Below are 19,304 nucleotides of genomic sequence, written 5' to 3'. Positions count from 1 at the left end.
GCATGTCTCCCAGCTGATAAAAACAAAAAGCTAAAAGCTACTGCGGATGCTGGAAATCCAAAACAAAAACAGAATTACCTGGAAAAACTCAGCAGGTCTGGCAGCTTCGGCGGAGAAGAATTTCTTCTCCGCCGATGCTGCCAGACCTGCTGAGTTTTTCCAGGTAATTCTGTTTTTGTTTATGTCTCCCAGCTGTCTGTCCCATTGCTCTTTTCAATATGTACATAAATTGATGTTTAAAAAAAGTCTTGCATTTATATACCATATTTCATGGCCTCATGACATCCCCAAGTGCTTTACAGCCAATTAGTACTTTTGAAGTGTAGTCACTGTTGTATTGTAGGAACCATGGTAGCTAATTTGCGCACAGCAAACAGCAATGTGGTGATGAACAGATAATCTATTTATTTTTGTGATGTTGATTGAGGAATATATATTGCCCAGGGCATACGGGAGAATTTCCTTCCTCTTCTGCGATGATGATGTGATAATGAAGCTATGGTTTCCATCACTTTGGAGTTCAGACAATAGACCTCTCTGTTGGCTGGACTAATATAATGCACAATCACCTACAAACTGCGAGAGGAATCTTGAATACTTCTTGAATAAATTAGCAGAGTCCCCTAGATTGAACTGAACCCTCGAAGCATGTTCTCAACCTTCAGTTATTTTATGCAATGTTTGGGCATTATCAAAACACCATCACAGAAGAAGGAGGAAAATCTCCTGTATGCCCTGTTCAATATATATTCCTCAATCGACATCACCAATATACACAGATTATCTGTTCAGCAGCACATCTTATTGCAATATTTGGGCATTATGGTGAAGCTCACTCACTAACAAGAATGCCCAATTTTCAAAACAAAATACTTTGATAAGTATATTTTTTTCCCCATAACCCTTTGTTAATTTCACTGGTTAGAGGAACAAAACTATAAGGAGGCTTTGTTTACGGTGTAAAAATAAGTGAAGTTTTCCAGCGTAATGCTACTGTCTATATGAGAAATTGTCACATCAGCAATCATTCAGGGAAATACAGTTGGGCCTGAATGACTATGTCATACTGATATTTTATTAACAACGTCAACACATTTATAGATAATCTATGCTACAGTGTAGTACATTCTTAGAGAGTCTGTTCACACCTACATTCGCTAGATAGAAGTAATTGGTTCTGTATTTTTTCAGTCAAAAGAAGCCCTTGTATAATGTGTAATTGTCATAAATGCTCTTTAGTTGCATAATGTTTGAGCAAATAATTCTTAAAAGTTTTACAGACAAAAATATGTATTAAAACAAGTCTAATCCTGTATTTGTTTTTTAGACCTGTACCTGTGATAAACAATTCCATACAGTAAGGTCCTATTATGTGCTATTTATTTTTCCAGATATTGTTCTATTGTACAGAGTTTCCTTTCATCTTTCCATAAGACCAGTTTGACGAAGCCACTGTCACCAGTTTAACCATTCTATCTCAACACAATGTAAAAGAGACACACTAAATGTAAATTTATTTTGTATCCTTTAATTTAGAAGAGATGTTACCGGGTGTACAGCGGGCATTAGGGAACACACAATTCATTCGACTCATCAGCAAAATCTTTGTGGTTTCATTATTTCATAATTTGCGGATTCATTGATTCTCACTCGTGGAGTAAACAAAGTAGGGAATACTGACTATACTAGATAAATTATTTTGTTTACAGACAGCAATTCAAATCATCCTGGTGTAAACCTTGCACTCATTCACACAGCAGGCGGCAAGTATCAGCGAAGAGACTCATTTTGAACACAATGTTACAGCTTATTGATGCATTTTTAATGTGTGTATAATCTTTTAAAAAATACCATATCAACATAACTGGAGTTCAGTTGTAATTATGTTGTACTAATCCCTATTGTGTGTCATAATGCCTCGTAACATTATCGTAATTGCGCTTTAAATATTTATGCGTTTGGAAGATAAAATGACTTCTCAAATTATACCAAAACCAAAGGATTTTTCAACTGAGAGACATTTCCCACTAAGCAATTTGCAGTCCCATCGAGTTACTTTTAAAGAGAGTGCAAGTTATTTGATATAAATTGTTGGAAAGATGACAATGGAACAATAACCATGTATTTATAGAATGGTACAGCATGGATGGAGGCCATCAATCCCTTTGTATCTGTGCTGACTCTGAAAAAAACTATCCAATTAGTCCCATTTCCTGGCCCTTTCCCCATAGGTCTGCACCTTTTGTCCCCTTCAAGTATTTATCCAATTGCCTTTCAGTAGTTATTATTGAATCTGTTTGCACAGCCATTCAGGCATTCCAGATTATAAAAACATGCTGCGTTGTGCTCCTCATTGCACCCTGGTTTTGCTTTTTGTTCATTACTTTATGCCTGTGACCTCTGTTTACTGACCCTCCCGTCACTGGAAACAGTTTCTCCTTATTAAGCCTGCCAAAACCCTTCATGATTTTGAATGCCTATATTAAATCCCTCCTTCTCCTTCTCTGCTCTAAGGAGAACAGCCCCAGCTTCTCTAGTCTCTCTACATAACTGAAGTCCCGCACCCTTAGTTGAGGTCCTGCATCCCTGGTATCATCCTAGTACATCCTCTCTAATGCCTTGACATACTTCCTAGTGGTGCACAGAATTGAACACAATACTCTAGCTGGGTACAACCAGTGATTTATGAAGGCTTAGCATTCCTGCCTTGCTTGTAAACTGTGTACCTTTATTTTTAACGCCAAGAATCCCACATGCTTTTTTTTGTAAAAGGTCTTCTCAACTTGGGCTGTTACCTTCAAAGATCTGTGTGCATACACACCCAGGTATCACTGGTCCTGCAGCCCGTTAGAATTGCAATATTTAGTTTATATTGCCTCTCCTCATTCTTCCTACTGAGGATGTATGATTTCACATCTCTCTGCATTAAATTGCGTCCGCCATATGTTTGCCCATTTCACCAGTTTGTCTATGTCTTTCTACAGTAAGTTACAAACCTCGTTGCTTACTGCATTTCTGAGTTTTGTGTCATCTACAAACTTTAGATTTATGCCCTGTATACCCAAGTCATAAATATTTATCAAAAGGTGCAGTGGTTCCAACATTGGCCCCTGGGGAATGTCCCTACTTCATTTGCCTTTAAGCTGGAAAACAACTGTTCACCATCACTCTGCTTTCTTTCTCTCAGTTTTGTATCCATGCAGGCACTTGCACCTTTAATTCCATGGACTAACAAGCCTGTTATGTGGTGCTTTATCAAAAGCCTTTTGAAAGTCTATATACACAACATCAACCACGCTACCTTCCTCCACCCTCACCCTTACTCTGTTATGCCTTCAAGGATGCCAATCATGTTAGTCAAAGATGATTTGCCTTTAACAAGTCAGTGCTTTCTTTCATTTACTAACTCATTTTTCTAAGTGACAATGAAGTTTGTCCTGGATTAGTGCCTCTATAGGATTCCAAGCTACTGACATTAGATTGATCGGGCTGTATTTGCTGAGTTTATCTCTCTCCCCTTCTTTGAAAAGGGGCTTAACATTTGAAATTCACCATTTCCCGATCTCTAAGGAGGATTGCAAGATCAGTCATTCCATCCATAATTTCTACCTGAAGATATCTTTCCACAACCAACTATCCGAACAGGGATGACTTTTCTACTTGGAATATTGACAACCTTTTTAGCACCTTTTCTTATCCTATCCAATTTCTCGATTACCTCCTCCTTTCCTGTGTCATTGGTAACATCTTCTTCGTTAATGAAGATATGTATAGCACTCATTTAGTGCTTCAGTTATGTCCAGTGTCTTCACAAGAAGGTCCTCTTTTCAGTCTCCGATTATCCCAACCCTTCCTTTGATTACATTCTTATATTTTATTTGTTTTCAAAAGACATTTGGATTTCCTTTTATGTTACCCACTAATCTATTCTCTTTGTCTCACTTATTTATTTTATGGTCTGTTTGGTTCTCTACTGATTTATCATGTGCCTTCTAGTTCTGTTTCTGTTTAATTTCTGGATCTTTAATTATCTGGGAAGATTTATCATTGGATGCCATTCATTTCCCCCTTGTGGGAATGAGTTCAGTTTGTCCCAGAACAAGGTCCTTTTTGAAGGCTACCCATTGCTCATTTACTATTTTATCTATTGACCTTTAATCTCAATTTACCTCATCCCTTTTCAAACTCAGTGAAATTATCTCCATCCAGTTAAATATTTTGACCTTTTTTTTCCCCTCTGCCTTTTCCATAATTCCGCTAAACCTGATGATATTGTGATCACTATTTCCCAAATGCTCTCGACTGAAACAGGTTCCATTTGCCTGTGACCACATCCTGGAATGTGCGCTCCAGGAAATTCTCAGCCACCTGCATGCCTTGCAGTTACTCCAGTCACCCTCAGTCTCAGAAACCCTGAGCTTATGTAAAAGCAACATACTGTGGATGTTGGTAATCTGAAATTAAAACAAAAAATGCTGGAAAAACTCAGAAGGTCTGGCAGCATCTGTGGAGAGAGAAACAGAGTTTTAATGTTTTGAGTCCATGTGACTCTTCTGAATGCTGAGTTTTTCCAGCATTTTCTGTTTTTATAGCCCTGAACTTATGTTTGAGCAACTGGAGACACTTAATGCAGACATGGTTATCCGGAACACACAAAGCGTTCTGGAGTTCCCACATGGCACAGTAATTGCTGTGGTTCAAGAAGGCAGCTCACCACCTTCTCAAGGGCAATTAGGGATGGATAACAAATGTTGGCCTAAACAGTGACAGTCAAATCCCATGAAAGAATTTAAAAAAAACTGGTTTGAGTTGTCCCATAATTTTGCTTAAAAGTTCAACTACTTATATTTGAGATAATATATATAATTTTATGCTATGTATTTAGTTTACTATTCTTTACTCCTATTTAGGTATCAGATTTTTATTCAATACAACTTGGAAATCTTTAATGTTAGTGTATTTACTTAATTTTAATTTTATTCCCTAATCAAATTAATGACGATAATTATTTATCTGTTTACTGTTTACTTAGTGCTTATTATCTATTGTAGTCCTGATAATTCTTCCATCATGCTAATTATCATATATATATATATATATATATATATATATATAATTGTGACCAGTATGCTATAAATGGCTGAGTTCTCATGTTAGTGGGATAGAATCTTATTCCCTTTTCACGAGGGAGCAGAACAGCTGGAACTACTTCCTTCTGAACCACCACCAGCTAAAAACAAAACTCAAACAGCTGTTCCTTGTATTCAACAGCATGGAGTGTTTCTGTCATTAAAAAGGCGACCACTTAATAACTCCTCCACTTCACAGTGCTGTGTCCTGCACAACAGGAAACGTTTGACCACTGTATCAAACCAAAGTCAAGTTAATTCTAAAGCTTTAATAAAATAACAGGAAGCTGGAACACCTACAAGGCAAAAATACAAGGCATAGAAATGCATTGAATAAGGTGTTTGCTCCACCTGTAAGAGAAATTTGTATAACTCATTCACAATTTTGTCACTCATAGGAAACATATTCACCCCCAATCATCAAATAAATGTATTGAAAGATTTATTTTACAGTACTCTCTCTGCAACTATAATGTAAAAATGAGTGATAAATGTATATACTTCCCCCCACTTTACATTATAGTTGCTAAATCGGAACGTATGCACAAGACTGTAGAGCAAACGCTGTGTTCTTAAATGTTTGCATGGTGTACTCACTGGTGAATGATACTTATTGCTTATCTCAAACTGTTAGCACTTTCATTTAGACAGAGACTGCAATGATCATTAGGATGGAAATTCAAATCTTTCTCTGATGACACTTAAAAGGCGCTGGCATGAAAGTGATAGGAAACTTTGTGACTCAGATGAATTGCCATGCTAGTTTCATACCATGGAAGTTTGCATCACCATTAATGATAATGCACTCTATCATAGATCTATAGAAAAGTTATGCCTCAGAAAGAGGCCATTCAGCCCATCGTGTCTGTGCTATCATTGTTTTCCCATTTCGGTACTGTTTTATTTTATGAAGTATTTAGCTAGTTATATTTTTGTGTTTTCAGTCACTATGCCATGTTCCCTTTAGAAAAACAAGTAGACTATTTTAAGAGCAGTTTTGAATGCATGTGATTTTTTTTTTATTCTTTCATGGGATGAGAGCATCACTAGCAAGACCAGCATTTTAATTGCCCATTGCTAATTGCCCTTGAGAAGGTGGTGGTGAGCCACCTTCTTGAACCGCTGCAGTCCGTGTCTTGTGGGTACACCCACAGTGCTGTTAGGGAGTTCCAGGATTTTGACCCAGCGACAGGGAAGGAACAGCGATATATTTCCAAGTCAGGATGGTGTGTGGCTTGGAGGGGAACTTGCAGGTGCTGGTGTTCCCACCTGTCTAGTGTCCTTGTCCTTCCAAGTGGTAGAGGTCACGGGTTTGGAAAGTGCTGTCAAAGGAGCCTTGGTGAGTTGCTAGACTGCATCTTGTAGATGGTACACGCTACTACCACTGTGTGTTGATGTTGAAAGAAGTGAACGTTTAAGGTGGCGGATGGGGTGTTGGGCAAGTGGGCTGCTTTGTCCTGGATAGTGCTGAGCTTCTTGTCTGGCTTTGTTTTGTATAGAAATATAGAGATAGAAAACCAGAGGGAAAGGCATTTGGCTACCCATGTACCTTATACCTATTTGCAAGCAGACCATGAGTAAAATTATTGCTGCAATAGTTAACATCTATTTCTACAAAGTGGGAGATGCTTCACAGTGATGCTAAAGTTGCAGTTTAGACACACTGTTATTTCTTGCAGTTCATGAGAGAGAACATTGTTGTTCCAGGACCAGTATTAATATCAGAGTACAATAAAAGTTGGTAATGCAAACTTTAATCATGTGAATCTGGCATGGAAATAACTTTGAGTCACAAGGTTTTGCTGTCACTTTCCCCACATTCACCCTCTCAGCCCCAAGCAACAGGAAAAATTAAAGGAGCAGTGGGCTTGAAAAAGACACAGCACCTTTGTGTATATCCTGCTGTCATTGCCAGAATGAAAGTGTTAAGAGCCCCACAGAGCTTTATTTAGAATAAAGAACTGAACAAAAACGTGCACAACCTACACACATGGTGTACACTTGCTGAGTTTGTGGCAAAGAAAGCTCACTTTCATAGTTTTGACAGTGTGAGTTTGATTTATTTGCAGATTAGAGGCAACTTTGGTTCAAGAATACAATTTTTGCCATTCTGATCTTCTTTCAGAATTGGTGTAAGTAACCTTCCAACTGTGTACATTGTACCTTGTTGGCTTTGAAGTCCAGCAATGTTTAAAACACGTGGTTCCATTGGCAGTGTCACCCACACAGGTCGTAGGGCTATATTTGGGAGAAACATAGGAACAGGAGTAGGCCATTCATTGACTTGTGCCTATTTCCTCCATTCAATGAGATATGGCTGATCTAAATCTTAACCAAGCACATCGACACCCTTGGCAAGTAAAAATCTATCTCCGATTTAAATTTATTGATTGAGCTAGAATCTTCTCTTTGTAGGCGAAAGTTCCGCATTTTTGCCACCCTTTGAGTGCTGAGATGCTTCTCTCTTCCAGGACTTGGTTCTGACTTTAAGGTTACATCCCCTTGTCCTGGATGCCCCCACCATCAGAAAAGGTTTCTCCCCATCAACTCTATTAATTCCTTCCAAAATCCTAAAATCTTCATTCAAATCACTCCGTAACCTTCTACCTTTATCTAGGTCTATAATCTCTCCTTATAATTTAACGTTTTGAACCCCTCTAGTGAAACTGCACTGCACCCCTTCCAAGGTATGGTGTCCAGAATTGAACACAATACTCCAGATTTGGTCTAACCAAGGTGTTGTACAGCTGTGGCAAAATGTTATATTCCTTATATATGTTATATCCCTTTATATTCTAGCCCTCTGCGTCTAAAGGCCTAAATTCGATTTGCTTTTTTTTAAAATTATTTTTGGTATCTGACCATCGCATTTTAGCGATCTGTGTACATGGAGCCCTAAATCACCACTGTTCCTGGCTCATCGCCATTTATAAAATACTCGGATCTAACCTGTTATTGTTCCAAAATGTAAAATGGTACAAGAGGAACTAAATGGCCCCAACCCCCCCTTGCATATTGTCTAAGAACAAGGAGAGGTTTGGCTCATTCACCATTCACACTGGCAGAAGGAAGCTGAGCCTCATGACTGCTGCCACTTCCCACCCCCAGGAAAGGAAGCGTTCAGACAATAAGTACAAGCCGAGAGAGGGAAATGTTCTGTTTGGTTGCTCCAAAAATCTATTTTTACAGCCCACACACGAATAATGGGACTTCTTTCCCATATTTATTGAATTGCACTTAGGGAAAACTTAAGTCTAACTCTATCTTTGCATACGGATCAATGACAAATCACCTTTTGGGGTAATAAATGTAACTTTTTGTTCTGTATTTCACTGCAATAAAACGACCAGAGCTCTAGTTATTGACAGAGGTTTAGATTGTACTTCATTGTTTTTCGTTTGTGGGCTCGTCTTCCCTTGACCTTCATCTCTCATTTGATGCTGATTGCAACGAATTAAAAACTAAGATTGGTAGATTTTTGCTGGATAAGGACATGCATGGTTACAGAGCCAAGACAGCTAGATGGAGATCGGCCGTTGAATGGAGGGACAGGCTCGAGGGGTTGAATGGCCTCCCCCTGTTCCTTTGATTTATTTTGCCCCAAGTTGCGATAGCTGATTGGAGTGCCCTGGACAAAGATGCCCTCTCTCTCTCACATCATGTGGTGTGGCCGGTGCTGATGGGCAGGCAATAATACCCTGGGACTAGAGAGTCCCAACTCTTTCACGCCCCCAATGTTGCGCTTATTCGTGTGAAAGCGACGCTGCTTTGCACATCTGGACAGACTTACCCCAGGATCCAGAGTCTGACATCGTGCGAGACCCTTTATCGACTGTGATGTGGCCCAAAGCTATAAGAATGTAACATTAGCATTTTGTGGTTTGATTTATTTGCCAATCGTGCAGTTCACTGTTAACTGGGATTAAAAACCGGTTGGTTGCTTCGGATTATATTTTAGCACATCCTAATTTATTTTGTCTTTTTTTTTTTAGCTGTGGCACAGACATTAACGTGTGTAAAATCAGTTGCTTCAACGGTTAACAGCATGGAATGCAAGGACGTTGTTATTTTGTTTATTACTGTGTTAATCATTGGGGAATCCAGGAAGTAGATTCCCAGCACTGAAGACAAGAAACTGCCTAGGCGGAGGGAGAGCAAGACTATTCATTAGATTTCCGTGCACTATCATTAGCGGCAGGTGCAGTCTCGCCTCCCAGAGACGTTAGACTATTTAGTCAATGAATATTTTAATAAAGCTTTACTAAATTTCAAAAGTTTTCGACGTGATGGGTGCATTGCAGTGCCAACTCTAATCCCCTATTGCCAAGACAATCTAAATAAAAAGGCAGGGACTGTGTTGACGCCGGTGTCTGGTTGGTTGTAGGGAGAACTCTGCCAACTCCAACTCTCCCTCGCCAATTAAAGGATCAGGAAAGGTTGTGAGCGCCTCAGCCAGTGACTCATCGGCCCGGTTCTGTGTGAGATCACTTTTTTTTAAAAATGTGCAGGAATTATCACTGGCTCTGTTCCTCCCCAAAGCGGCATTTTCGGGGAAAAAGATGAAGCCGAACTTTTAGTTTCTCCCTCTGCCACCTCGCCTGACAGATGCAGAGTCCCAATCATATCCGCGTATCTCCATCAACCACCTCTCTTCCCTCTAGAATGGAGTCAGCAAGTAAAATTGTACCTTGAAGTGTGAAACCAGTCTGAGCTGTGATTCAAATTGGAATAAAACTCACTCCATTGTTTTTACTACGTCTAACCCTCATGTGAACCTTTAAGGGAGTTTACTGCATGTCTAACAGGCTAAGTTAGTTTTTACAGTATATTTGCATAGGGTGTGTAAATTGCTTAAAGGCTGATATGAGGATTACAAAGTAATGTTGTGTAGTGTTTCTTTTGAAACATGTTAAAATAGACACCGATGCAAGTTCTCTTTACACCTGAGCAAGGTGCTGACAGACATGAGAGAAACAATAAATTACTTAAAGCTATTAAACTGTATCCAGTTTAACTCCCCCCTCCCTCCCCCTTTGTATTTACTGGTAGGAGGAGGGATGAATGGTGTTCAGGCAATCTCAACTGTGCGTTAATTTGACCTCAGAGTAACCCTTAGAGAAAATTACCATTGGTTATATTTAAATGAGTCAGTGATCAGCCATTGAGCATTTAGTGGGGCGGGGCGAGGATTCACGGGCTGGAAGTTAGGGCTTTGAGAAGAGGGCAGAGTTCTGTGTAGATCAGGGAGGCATTCCAATCTCTCTTGGAAACTTACAGTTTCCAGCCCGTGTCTAATTTGGTGCTGAAGCGATGGAAATGTTCCACGATAAGGAGAGCTACGATCCGGAAGGGGTCAGCGACGATTCCTCTGTGCGAGACGAGTCAATTCTGGACAAGGCTGGAGACAAGGAGTCCAGGGAGTCCAAGGCTGACCTTTCTCAGAAGCCACCCTATTCTTATGTGGCCTTGATAGCGATGGCAATAAAGGACAGTCAGGAGAAGAGGCTCACCCTCAATGGCATCTACCAGTACATCGTTGCTAAGTTCCCTTACTACGAGAAAAATAAGAAAGGGTGGCAGAATAGCATCAGGCACAACCTTAGCCTGAACGAATGTTTTGTCAAAGTGCCCAGAGAAGGTGGGGGAGAGAGGAAGGGCAACTACTGGACTTTGGATCCGGCTTTTGAAGACATGTTTGACAAAGGGAATTACAGAAGGAGAAGGAGGGTTAAGAGGCCGTACCGACCATCATCATCCCCATTTCTGCCTGGAAAGCCGTGCGTGAATTACTCGGACCCGTTTTACTACCAAACTCCCAAGTACCTGCAGGCTCCCTTTGCGAGCAGTTCGTGGTCAATGGGCCAAGGACAGTCCGCTGCCTCGATGACCTACCACCAGTCCTGCCAGGCTGCCAATGGCAACGTCAGCCCGGTTCCGATGAATGGACTCGCCTCCTCTTACGGCCCTTACTCTCGAATGCAGAGCTTGCCTTTAGTCCCGGGACCCTCTAGCCCCTATGGCGGGATGAGCCAACAGATGAGCCCGGGGGCACATGCAGCGGGTAGCGGGTACCAGCTCTCATGCGCCCGGCAACCCGAGGTGCCAGTGGTGCACTGCTCGTATTGGGAATATGGACCTATGGCCACCAGAATGGATATGTAACTTTCCGAGACATTTCAAGTGCATATCATCACTCCTGGTGGTAAGACGTTTTCTTTAAAAAGTGCCAAAAAAAAAGCTTGAATTGTTCTTCCGGTTTTGCAAACTAAGGTGCATTGGCTGGAAAAATCAAGTGGACACAGCATATCAAACAAGACAAAAAGGTTGAGTTAAAGCTGACATTGAGCCTGGGTTGTGGTACCAAATGGGGGCCGAAAACTTGCGTTCGCTTTTTTTTTCAGAGGAATTAAAAACTGGACTTATAAAAAAAAACCCCGAGAGTTTGTTGTTTGAAATTGTTGACACGGTTTATTTACTTAAATTGTTTGACCGTAGTATGTTGTACTTTGTGAATTTTGATCTGTTCGTCTTTGGTCAATCGAAATGTTCTACCAAAAAGTTTCTTTTTTAAAAATAAGTTCCCATGTTAAAAACTTTATCGACGTTCTAACAGATGAAGGTTTTGGACCAAATGGCAAGTGTCGATGCATAGCACTTTTGTGTACTTTTTTTTTTGTCAAAATAAATGTTTTTGCAAGAGTCTTAGTGTAATTAGCTTTAATGCTACTCGCTATTGAAGAACCAGCAGCCTAACTATATTCTTCCAACCAGGTAATATCTTAACAGGCGACGTACAATTCGAGTACAGCTCATTTACTTGTGTTAAACAATGTACCTATCGAAAGAAGATGGATAATTTTGGAGTGTTGCTGTATCGAGTCCTAACATACAAATGTAAATCATTTTATTCACCTATATGTCAAAAAAAAACTTCAAGCGAAAGTAATTGTGAAACCCGTAGATTTTTGACGGTCCGGCTACCTTCAGAGGATCAATCGTTCGGGTCTATTTTCTTACACAGCAGGGGATTTCTGTTTCTATTCACCCACCTTCGCATATCCTTGTATTTCAATAAATTAAAGAAAATACAGTGATTCGGAGAAGAGCTCAAATTGAAGCGTTGAACTCGCTGAAGCAGCTGACCTGTTCGCCAAAGAGGAATCATTACTGATTTTTTAATATTGGGGAAGCAGAAACCCTGAAGAAGTGTTTTATAGTCCTGTGAGAAATTGTTACTCGTCACTCAACCTCAGCACGGATTTGATGTAACAACATATTTTGCAAGAGGTTCAAATATGCAAATTTTTTTAAGGTTCTTACTTAAGGGCTCAGCATATTGTGATTAATATATTTTCGTAAAGAGTTACTACCGCTTCTTTTGATTTAAATTATGAGGGCGCTTTTAGAAGTTTTAACATCTAACTCCGTTGTAAATATGTGTAATGTTCTATGTTTTATTAATTGCTACGGAAGTCAGAAATAACACCTTTAATTTTATTAGTCACTTAGTGTTAAAGCTGTCATACTTATCTAGAGAAAGTAGCTTGTACAGATTCCATGAAATATTTGGAAACTTAAAAGCGATTTAAAAAAGATTGCACCAGAATTTTGTTTTCAGGTACATTAAGATGGAAGATGGATGGGGAGACTCGTTAATCTAAATCATGTCTCTATTTCTTAATAATAATAACATGTATCTAGAAAGCTAGATGAGCGTTAAGGGAACTGTCATTTATTGCCTCAAACACGGGACTGAAAACCTTTCAACCGCGGACATCTAAAGGGGCGATTTTAACAGTGACGCGAAATTGAAGCGTGTTGAAAAATATAGAACAGCCAATTTTATTTTGTTAAATCGGGGAGCTGTTAATGTGGTACCTACACTACAGGTTCAAGAAGGCAGCTCACCACCACCTTCTCAAGGGCACTTAGAGATGGGCAATAAATGCTGGCCCCACATCCCGTGAACGAATAAATATTATTTTTTTAAAAAGTCCAAGGCAATTTTCAGAAGGTCTGACTGCCTAACAAACAAAATTTGTCATGTTCTGTAGGTGAAATGAGATGACTGTCAAACCGATGGGTATTCAGTGGCAAGACAGGTGAAGCCATTCTGTGCTTAAAAGAGTGAACGAAAAAAATAATTACCGATTTTATTCGGTGGATGTTTTTTTCAATAGCTCAAGTTTATTGGAATACTGTTCATTGTATCGATCTTACAGCAATCATCAAAAACAAAATACCGTGTTATTGGAAATCTGAAATAATAAATGGAAAATGTTGGAAATGCTCAGCAGATCCAGCAACATGTGGAGAGAGAAACAGAGTTGTCGATTCAGGTCGACGACATACCGCCGGAATTAATTCTGTTTTTATTGCAGTATCACCAACTGTGCTTCTTTTACACCTGGAGGATTCAAACTCAACCTTAAAACTTTTCGAACTTTAATTGCAGGTAGCTTTAAAGGAGAAATACGAAATGTTCAAGATGCGCTGGTGTGACACCCCAGTTGTTAATATCAAATATATTAAAAATGTGTGATTTTCAAATTCAAGACAATTGCCATCCACAGTTTGGTGTGAAGGGGACATGGTTAACTGGAGAATCACATACCATTGTAGGAAATATATAATCAGTGGGAAAATACTGTTACCCACAAATTGTGCCTACAGTTTCGGTGAGTGTATTTGATCATTATGAGTTGGGGAAAAAAACGATTTGCAAGATCTGGGTCACACCAGATTTATTTTAATATTAAAACTTTAATTATTTTCCAACCTATTCAAAAGTCACGGTTTCCTTTTTTGCGACTGGTGGAAATTGTACAGCAGATACCCTCTGCTGCTGTTTAAGCATTTCTCAGAAAGGTCCCTGTAAAATACATTCAACTTGGATGATAAAACTTCATACCTGTGTGTGTGCGTGTGTGTGTCTGAATCTTCCAGCAAGCGCCACCTTGCATGAAATGTGTCTCGCAAAGCGATGGTTTCCAAATACCAGCGCTCCAGTTTAATGTATTTTCCACAATCTGTTATCTTCAGGATGTAATTAATGTACAAACTGTTACGAGGATACATTACAGAAAGCAAACTGGGTGTCAGCCACCATCATTAAGTCCTCGCTAGACAGTAACTCACATTTTCCTGCCAGTTTATTTTTTTTTAATCCCTGGTCACATTCTAAGCAGTTTGAAAAAGAACTGAGGACGCGTGGCTCCTTCAATTATTCAGAACCTTTATCCCAGACGGTGTGACAATTTTTGTGCCAAACATTGTACGTGTGTCTTTTTTTTTTCGTTTCACTCATGATCAGTCTGTTACATTCTCGATCAATTTTCAACGCAGATACAGGTCAGCCGTGATCTGAACTGGAGATGCTAAGAGCCTAATCCTGTTCCTATGTTCCTACCTCTGTTTGGTCTTCCAGGATCTGTTATGTCTGAAAACTGTCCAGCGGCCAGGCACGAAAGGGGTGTATGGATCGCGTGTTTTCTTTTCTCTCTCTCTCTCTAGGCATTTTATTAACATGTATGAAAACATGCGCTCTTCATATCCCGCCAACTCAAACTCTAAGCGGATGCCTTGTTTTGACTGTTTGACCCTTTCACACCTGGCCAGTAACTTACTTTCAGACAAAACAGACGCTATCAGACCAGGTGGCTTTACATTGTAGCGAACCAGGGAAATGCCTAATCCCATTTCAGGACCGTCTATCTATCTACCATGCCATGGTATAGTTCAGCTGCAGATAGTCAAGTTATTCGATTATTTATAAATAGTGCATATCTGCAGGGTTAGCAATGACAATTCGATTTATAAACTGTCAACAATCAAAACTGTAAGGTGCGGTTTCACATCCACCAGCCCTGTCCTGCTTATGTACACTTTTTTTTAAAGAAAAAGTTTAATTTTCAAATTTGAGTGCACGTTGTACATCAGTGTTGACCGTGAGAAATCGCTGACCAGTCACATTGTGGCTACAGCAATAGTATTTTAGCCACAATTTAGCGTAAGATATCTTACATACGCCCATATGATACAGGTAATTCATATTTATTTAAACATCGATCAAGATTCAGTGGCCAAGGATGTGAAACACTAAGACTGCTTCTCGCCCACTTTACTTTTACTCCTTACAGTTTCGCCAGCAAGCTACATAAGGTTTCAAGCACACGTGCATGACGGTGAGAATCTGAGTATAGGAGCCGCACAATTTGCCACCTATTGGGCTGTAATGCTTTATTGTACACTGTGTACACTGTATGCTGTACTGTACAGTGTGTATTGGGCTATAGTGCTGTACTGTACAGTGTATAGCCCTGTTGGGCTATAATGCTTTATTGTACATTGTACACACTGTATGTTGTACTGTACAGTGTGTACAATGTATAGCCCTATTGGGCTATAGCGCTGTGCTGTACAGTGTATAGCCCTATTGGGCTATAGTGCTGTGCTGTACAGTGTATAGCCCTATTGGGCTATAGTGCTGTGCTGTACACTGTGTACTAAGCCCAGTTGATCTGAACGTGCATGAAACGAGTGCCCAAATTAAAAGCATGTGATTAAACCAACAAGACATCTTGTATGTTGTAGGTTAATTGACGGATATTGTTCGCTATGATTAGTCAACGACTCCCTTATCGTTAGCCACCGGAGGGTAGAAGGTGTATCCGATGGGCTTTCGGTCGTGTAAGGATATAAATACTTGCGTGGCAGAGTGTTTTAGCGGCGTTATATCTGGCCACTTGGATCTGGCCATATCTTGGTTGTTGTTAAGGTGTCCTTCCCGGTAATATTCCTGTTAGCCTTCCACCGGGGAATTTTCACAGGAGGCGTACAATGAATGCAGCCTTTGGTCACATTAATTTTTAAAAATTCAACAGATTTTCCTCAAATGAATCCTTAGGGAACATAGAGATTAAGATTGTTCCAGTGTTTAAAATCCTTCTTGGAAAAATGAATTCCTGCTGTGACAAAATTTTCCCCACATCAGGGGTGACGCGAGGTTGGAAGTTGGAGAAACTCTTATCTTCTTGTCAAATCCTCGCCGATGTCTCCTTTGCATCGATTCAAAGTCAGCTGTTGATTTTTTTGTGAAAAAAAAATTCAGTTAAAAATAACAGAATTAACTTTCTCCGCCTATTAAATGACACAAGGGCGGGGACAATCGTTAAAAAACAATTTATACCATTTGTAATGTTAATTTTCAGGCCGAGAGTAAGATTTTGCCTCTCTATCAGCCTGAATGTAATGAATGCTTGTTCCCCAATCGGCAAAGTTGTTTTTTTTCAATAATGATCATTTTAGGCAAATAATGAGTGTCATCCCAACCAACCAGCCACAGTTTAATATTGTGCAATTTGCATTGTCTAAGTTTTGTTTTAAATTATTCTTTAACTTGACTTGACCAACATTTTTATCGAATTGCCCTCCTTGAATCGCTGCAGTCCTTGAGTTGCTGTTAGGGAGAGAAATTGACCTTCCTAATGATGTTTCTTTTTTTAAAAGCGGTTCTATTTAATAAACGGATTAGTCTGCACACTGCATTTAAATGATAGCAGTTAGCTATACTCTATTAATCACACTCCCTGGACTTCCCGGGCGAGAATGACCCACTCTTAGTTATAGTTTACTTCTGAATTTATACAATTCGAGCAGAATTTCGCCAGCTTTTGTCGGGTTGATCGGTCGTTATCTCGCCGAGTAACTAACCGCCCCGTTTACATCGAAACACGGCTCTTCCGAAGTTTTCAAAGTGAATTTAAAATATCACAGGGAAGTAATATTGTTCAAAGGAAACAAAATAGATTCCACCCCCCCGGCCCCAAGCAAGTTTAGCATTCACAAAGTTATCCCAACGTTAATGTAGGGATGCACTGAGCAAATTGATCGATTCAAGCCGTTTTAAGATTTCTATCGAGGACGATTCTATCGAGGAAGACTTCTGATGACTTTCTCAACTGTGAAAATACCACATCGTAAATATACATCGATAAAGGAGCGTTTATTTAACAAATTCAACGAGAGACAGGTGTTAAAATGAATGTAATATTTGCGTTGGACAGGTAATAATTGACCAAAGGTTTCGCTTCTGAACGCGGCACTATTTCTGCCCTTTCGCTGTCCAGAAGCAGTTTCAATGTGTGCAGAATATAACCAACCGATTATTGGATTTATATATATATATATCCTTGTATAATCCAGCAGTGGGTGCGTGGACACGCTCGTGTTTTGGCCACGAATTTGTGCCCAGAATGTAATTTCCACACACGAACTGAAACTCAAATAAGTGAAATGGAAACATAGGACAGGGAAGACGAAAATCATACGGCTCTTTTCAGCAAAACGGAGGCACAGTGAGCTCCTCTTTGATACATGCTGAATTGAGGTTACAGGGCTGCAAAGCAACTCTTCCGTTTCTACCTTCTATAGAATCATAGAATCTTTTTTTTTGTTGAAAAATATACTTTATTCATAAAATATCTGGAAGAACATTCCAAAATATTTCAAAATCCCCATCGCATAAGTACAATCAGATTCAACTTTTACACAAGGTGCATAATACAATCAATGAATATTACAATAATTTCAATTTGGTCATTGCAGACAATGGTCTTTACAATGCAGAACGAGGCCATTCAGCCCATCCCTCCTGTGGTCACTCTGGAAATGGACTGACTACCCATTTAGTCACAGTTCCCTTGCCCCTTTTTAAAATCTTTTTGAATTGTTTGTCGGCTTTCTCTCTTTTTTTAAAAAAAAACTAACTGGTGTCAGGTTCCAGAATTATTTCTGGCGAGACATTCCATATATTAACACAGAGGAACGTCTCCCAATCTCATTTCCTTCGTCTGGCCATGATCCTGAATATTCATGACAGCTCACTCGCTAGGGAAAATAGTCAAAAAGAAACAGAAAATGCTGGAAAAGCTCAACGGGTCTGACAGCATCTGTGGAGAGAGAGAGAGAGACGGAGTTAACGTTTCAAGTCGGTATGACTCCTCTTTATCAGAGCTGTCAGGGAAAATAGTTACCCCTGTTTACCAAAAGCCAACTGTTCCAATTCAGAATCACTAATACAAGTGTTAACTTATCTGTTTTCTTTCCTCCCTGACCTGGCTGTATGTTTTCAAACTTTCCTGAGCTTATTTCAGATCTCCAGCATTGATAACATGTTTATTTAGATCTGAAAAATGCAGTTGGGGAGTAACTTATGAGCTAAACAGGGCAGCTCCAATACACTCATACATATACGCACACTTGCAAACTACACCCATGTGCAAATTTTGCCAGCATTTTGGGATGCTCTGGGTGGATATTTCAGACTGACACTGTTGAAAGCAACTGGGTAAATTACATTCATTTCATTAAATAAATCTGGAATAAAGAACTAGTATCAATAATCCTGACCAGGAAACTACTGGTTGGTTGTAAAAACCAAGTAATGTCCTTTAGGGAAGGAAATCTGCCATCCTTATCCGGTCTGGCCTGGCTATGACTCCAGACCCACAGCAGTGAGGCTGACTCTTAACTGCCCTCCAAAATGGCCTAGCAAGCCTCCCTGTTGTATTCAAGAAGGCGGCTCACCACCACCTTCTCATGAGCAATTAGGGATGGGCAATAAATGCTGACCTTACCAGTGGCACCCACATCCCCTGAATTAATTTTTTAAAAATCCTTATTTGCACAGATAACCACACAAACACAGTATTGTTTACCAGCCTCTAGCTACATGTGGCATTTTGAAAGTTGGTTAAAAGCTATGGGGATAGACAATCATGGAAAAAAATTAAAGACATCCACTGATGTCTGGAATCTTTTTCACTGATAATCATTGGCTTTATGCTGCAGCCCATACAGAATGGACCAATCTCTCTCAGGTATCCTCACAAGTTAAGAAAAACAGCAAACACATGTACTTGTCTGTATAAGTTCCAAGTTGATTAAGTATAATTCCTAATATTGTCTACATCAGGGACCTTTCCAGTAACATTGACAACCACAAGTTAGAATATAAGATTATCATTTAGGAGCTAAATATTAATAATACTGTATGTTAACAAGATATAATTTCTATATGATGTGATGTAGTTTGTAATCACTATTGTGGACTTCCAGAATCTTCCTTTCTCAGCAGAGAAAAAGTATTGAAGAAACTTAAAGGACTAAAAGCCA

The 19,304-nt window shown here is 39.6% G+C and overlaps 1 protein-coding gene across 1 annotated transcript; it reads left to right on the top strand.

The window, feature by feature from the left end:
- Nucleotides 1–10,396: 10,396 nt before the first annotated feature.
- foxl2l (forkhead box L2-like) lies at nucleotides 10,397–11,345 on the top strand. The gene has a single exon (XM_078559228.1). It carries the CDS (start codon nucleotides 10,440–10,442, stop codon nucleotides 11,289–11,291), a length of 852 nt encoding a protein of 283 aa, XP_078415354.1. The 5' UTR covers nucleotides 10,397–10,439; the 3' UTR covers nucleotides 11,292–11,345.
- The last annotated feature ends 7,959 nt before the right edge of the window (nucleotides 11,346–19,304 follow it).

This window comes from Cetorhinus maximus, chromosome 15, assembly GCF_964194155.1.
Source record: "Cetorhinus maximus chromosome 15, sCetMax3.hap1.1, whole genome shotgun sequence".
NCBI lineage: Eukaryota > Metazoa > Chordata > Chondrichthyes > Lamniformes > Cetorhinidae > Cetorhinus > Cetorhinus maximus.
This window is presented reverse-complemented; position numbering and strand designations above follow the sequence as displayed.

Bases quoted from the DNA above. Each gene is read 5' to 3' on its own strand.
- foxl2l (XM_078559228.1), top strand. From the start codon at position 10,440: ATGGAAATGTTCCACGATAAGGAGAGCTACGATCCGGAAGGGGTCAGC.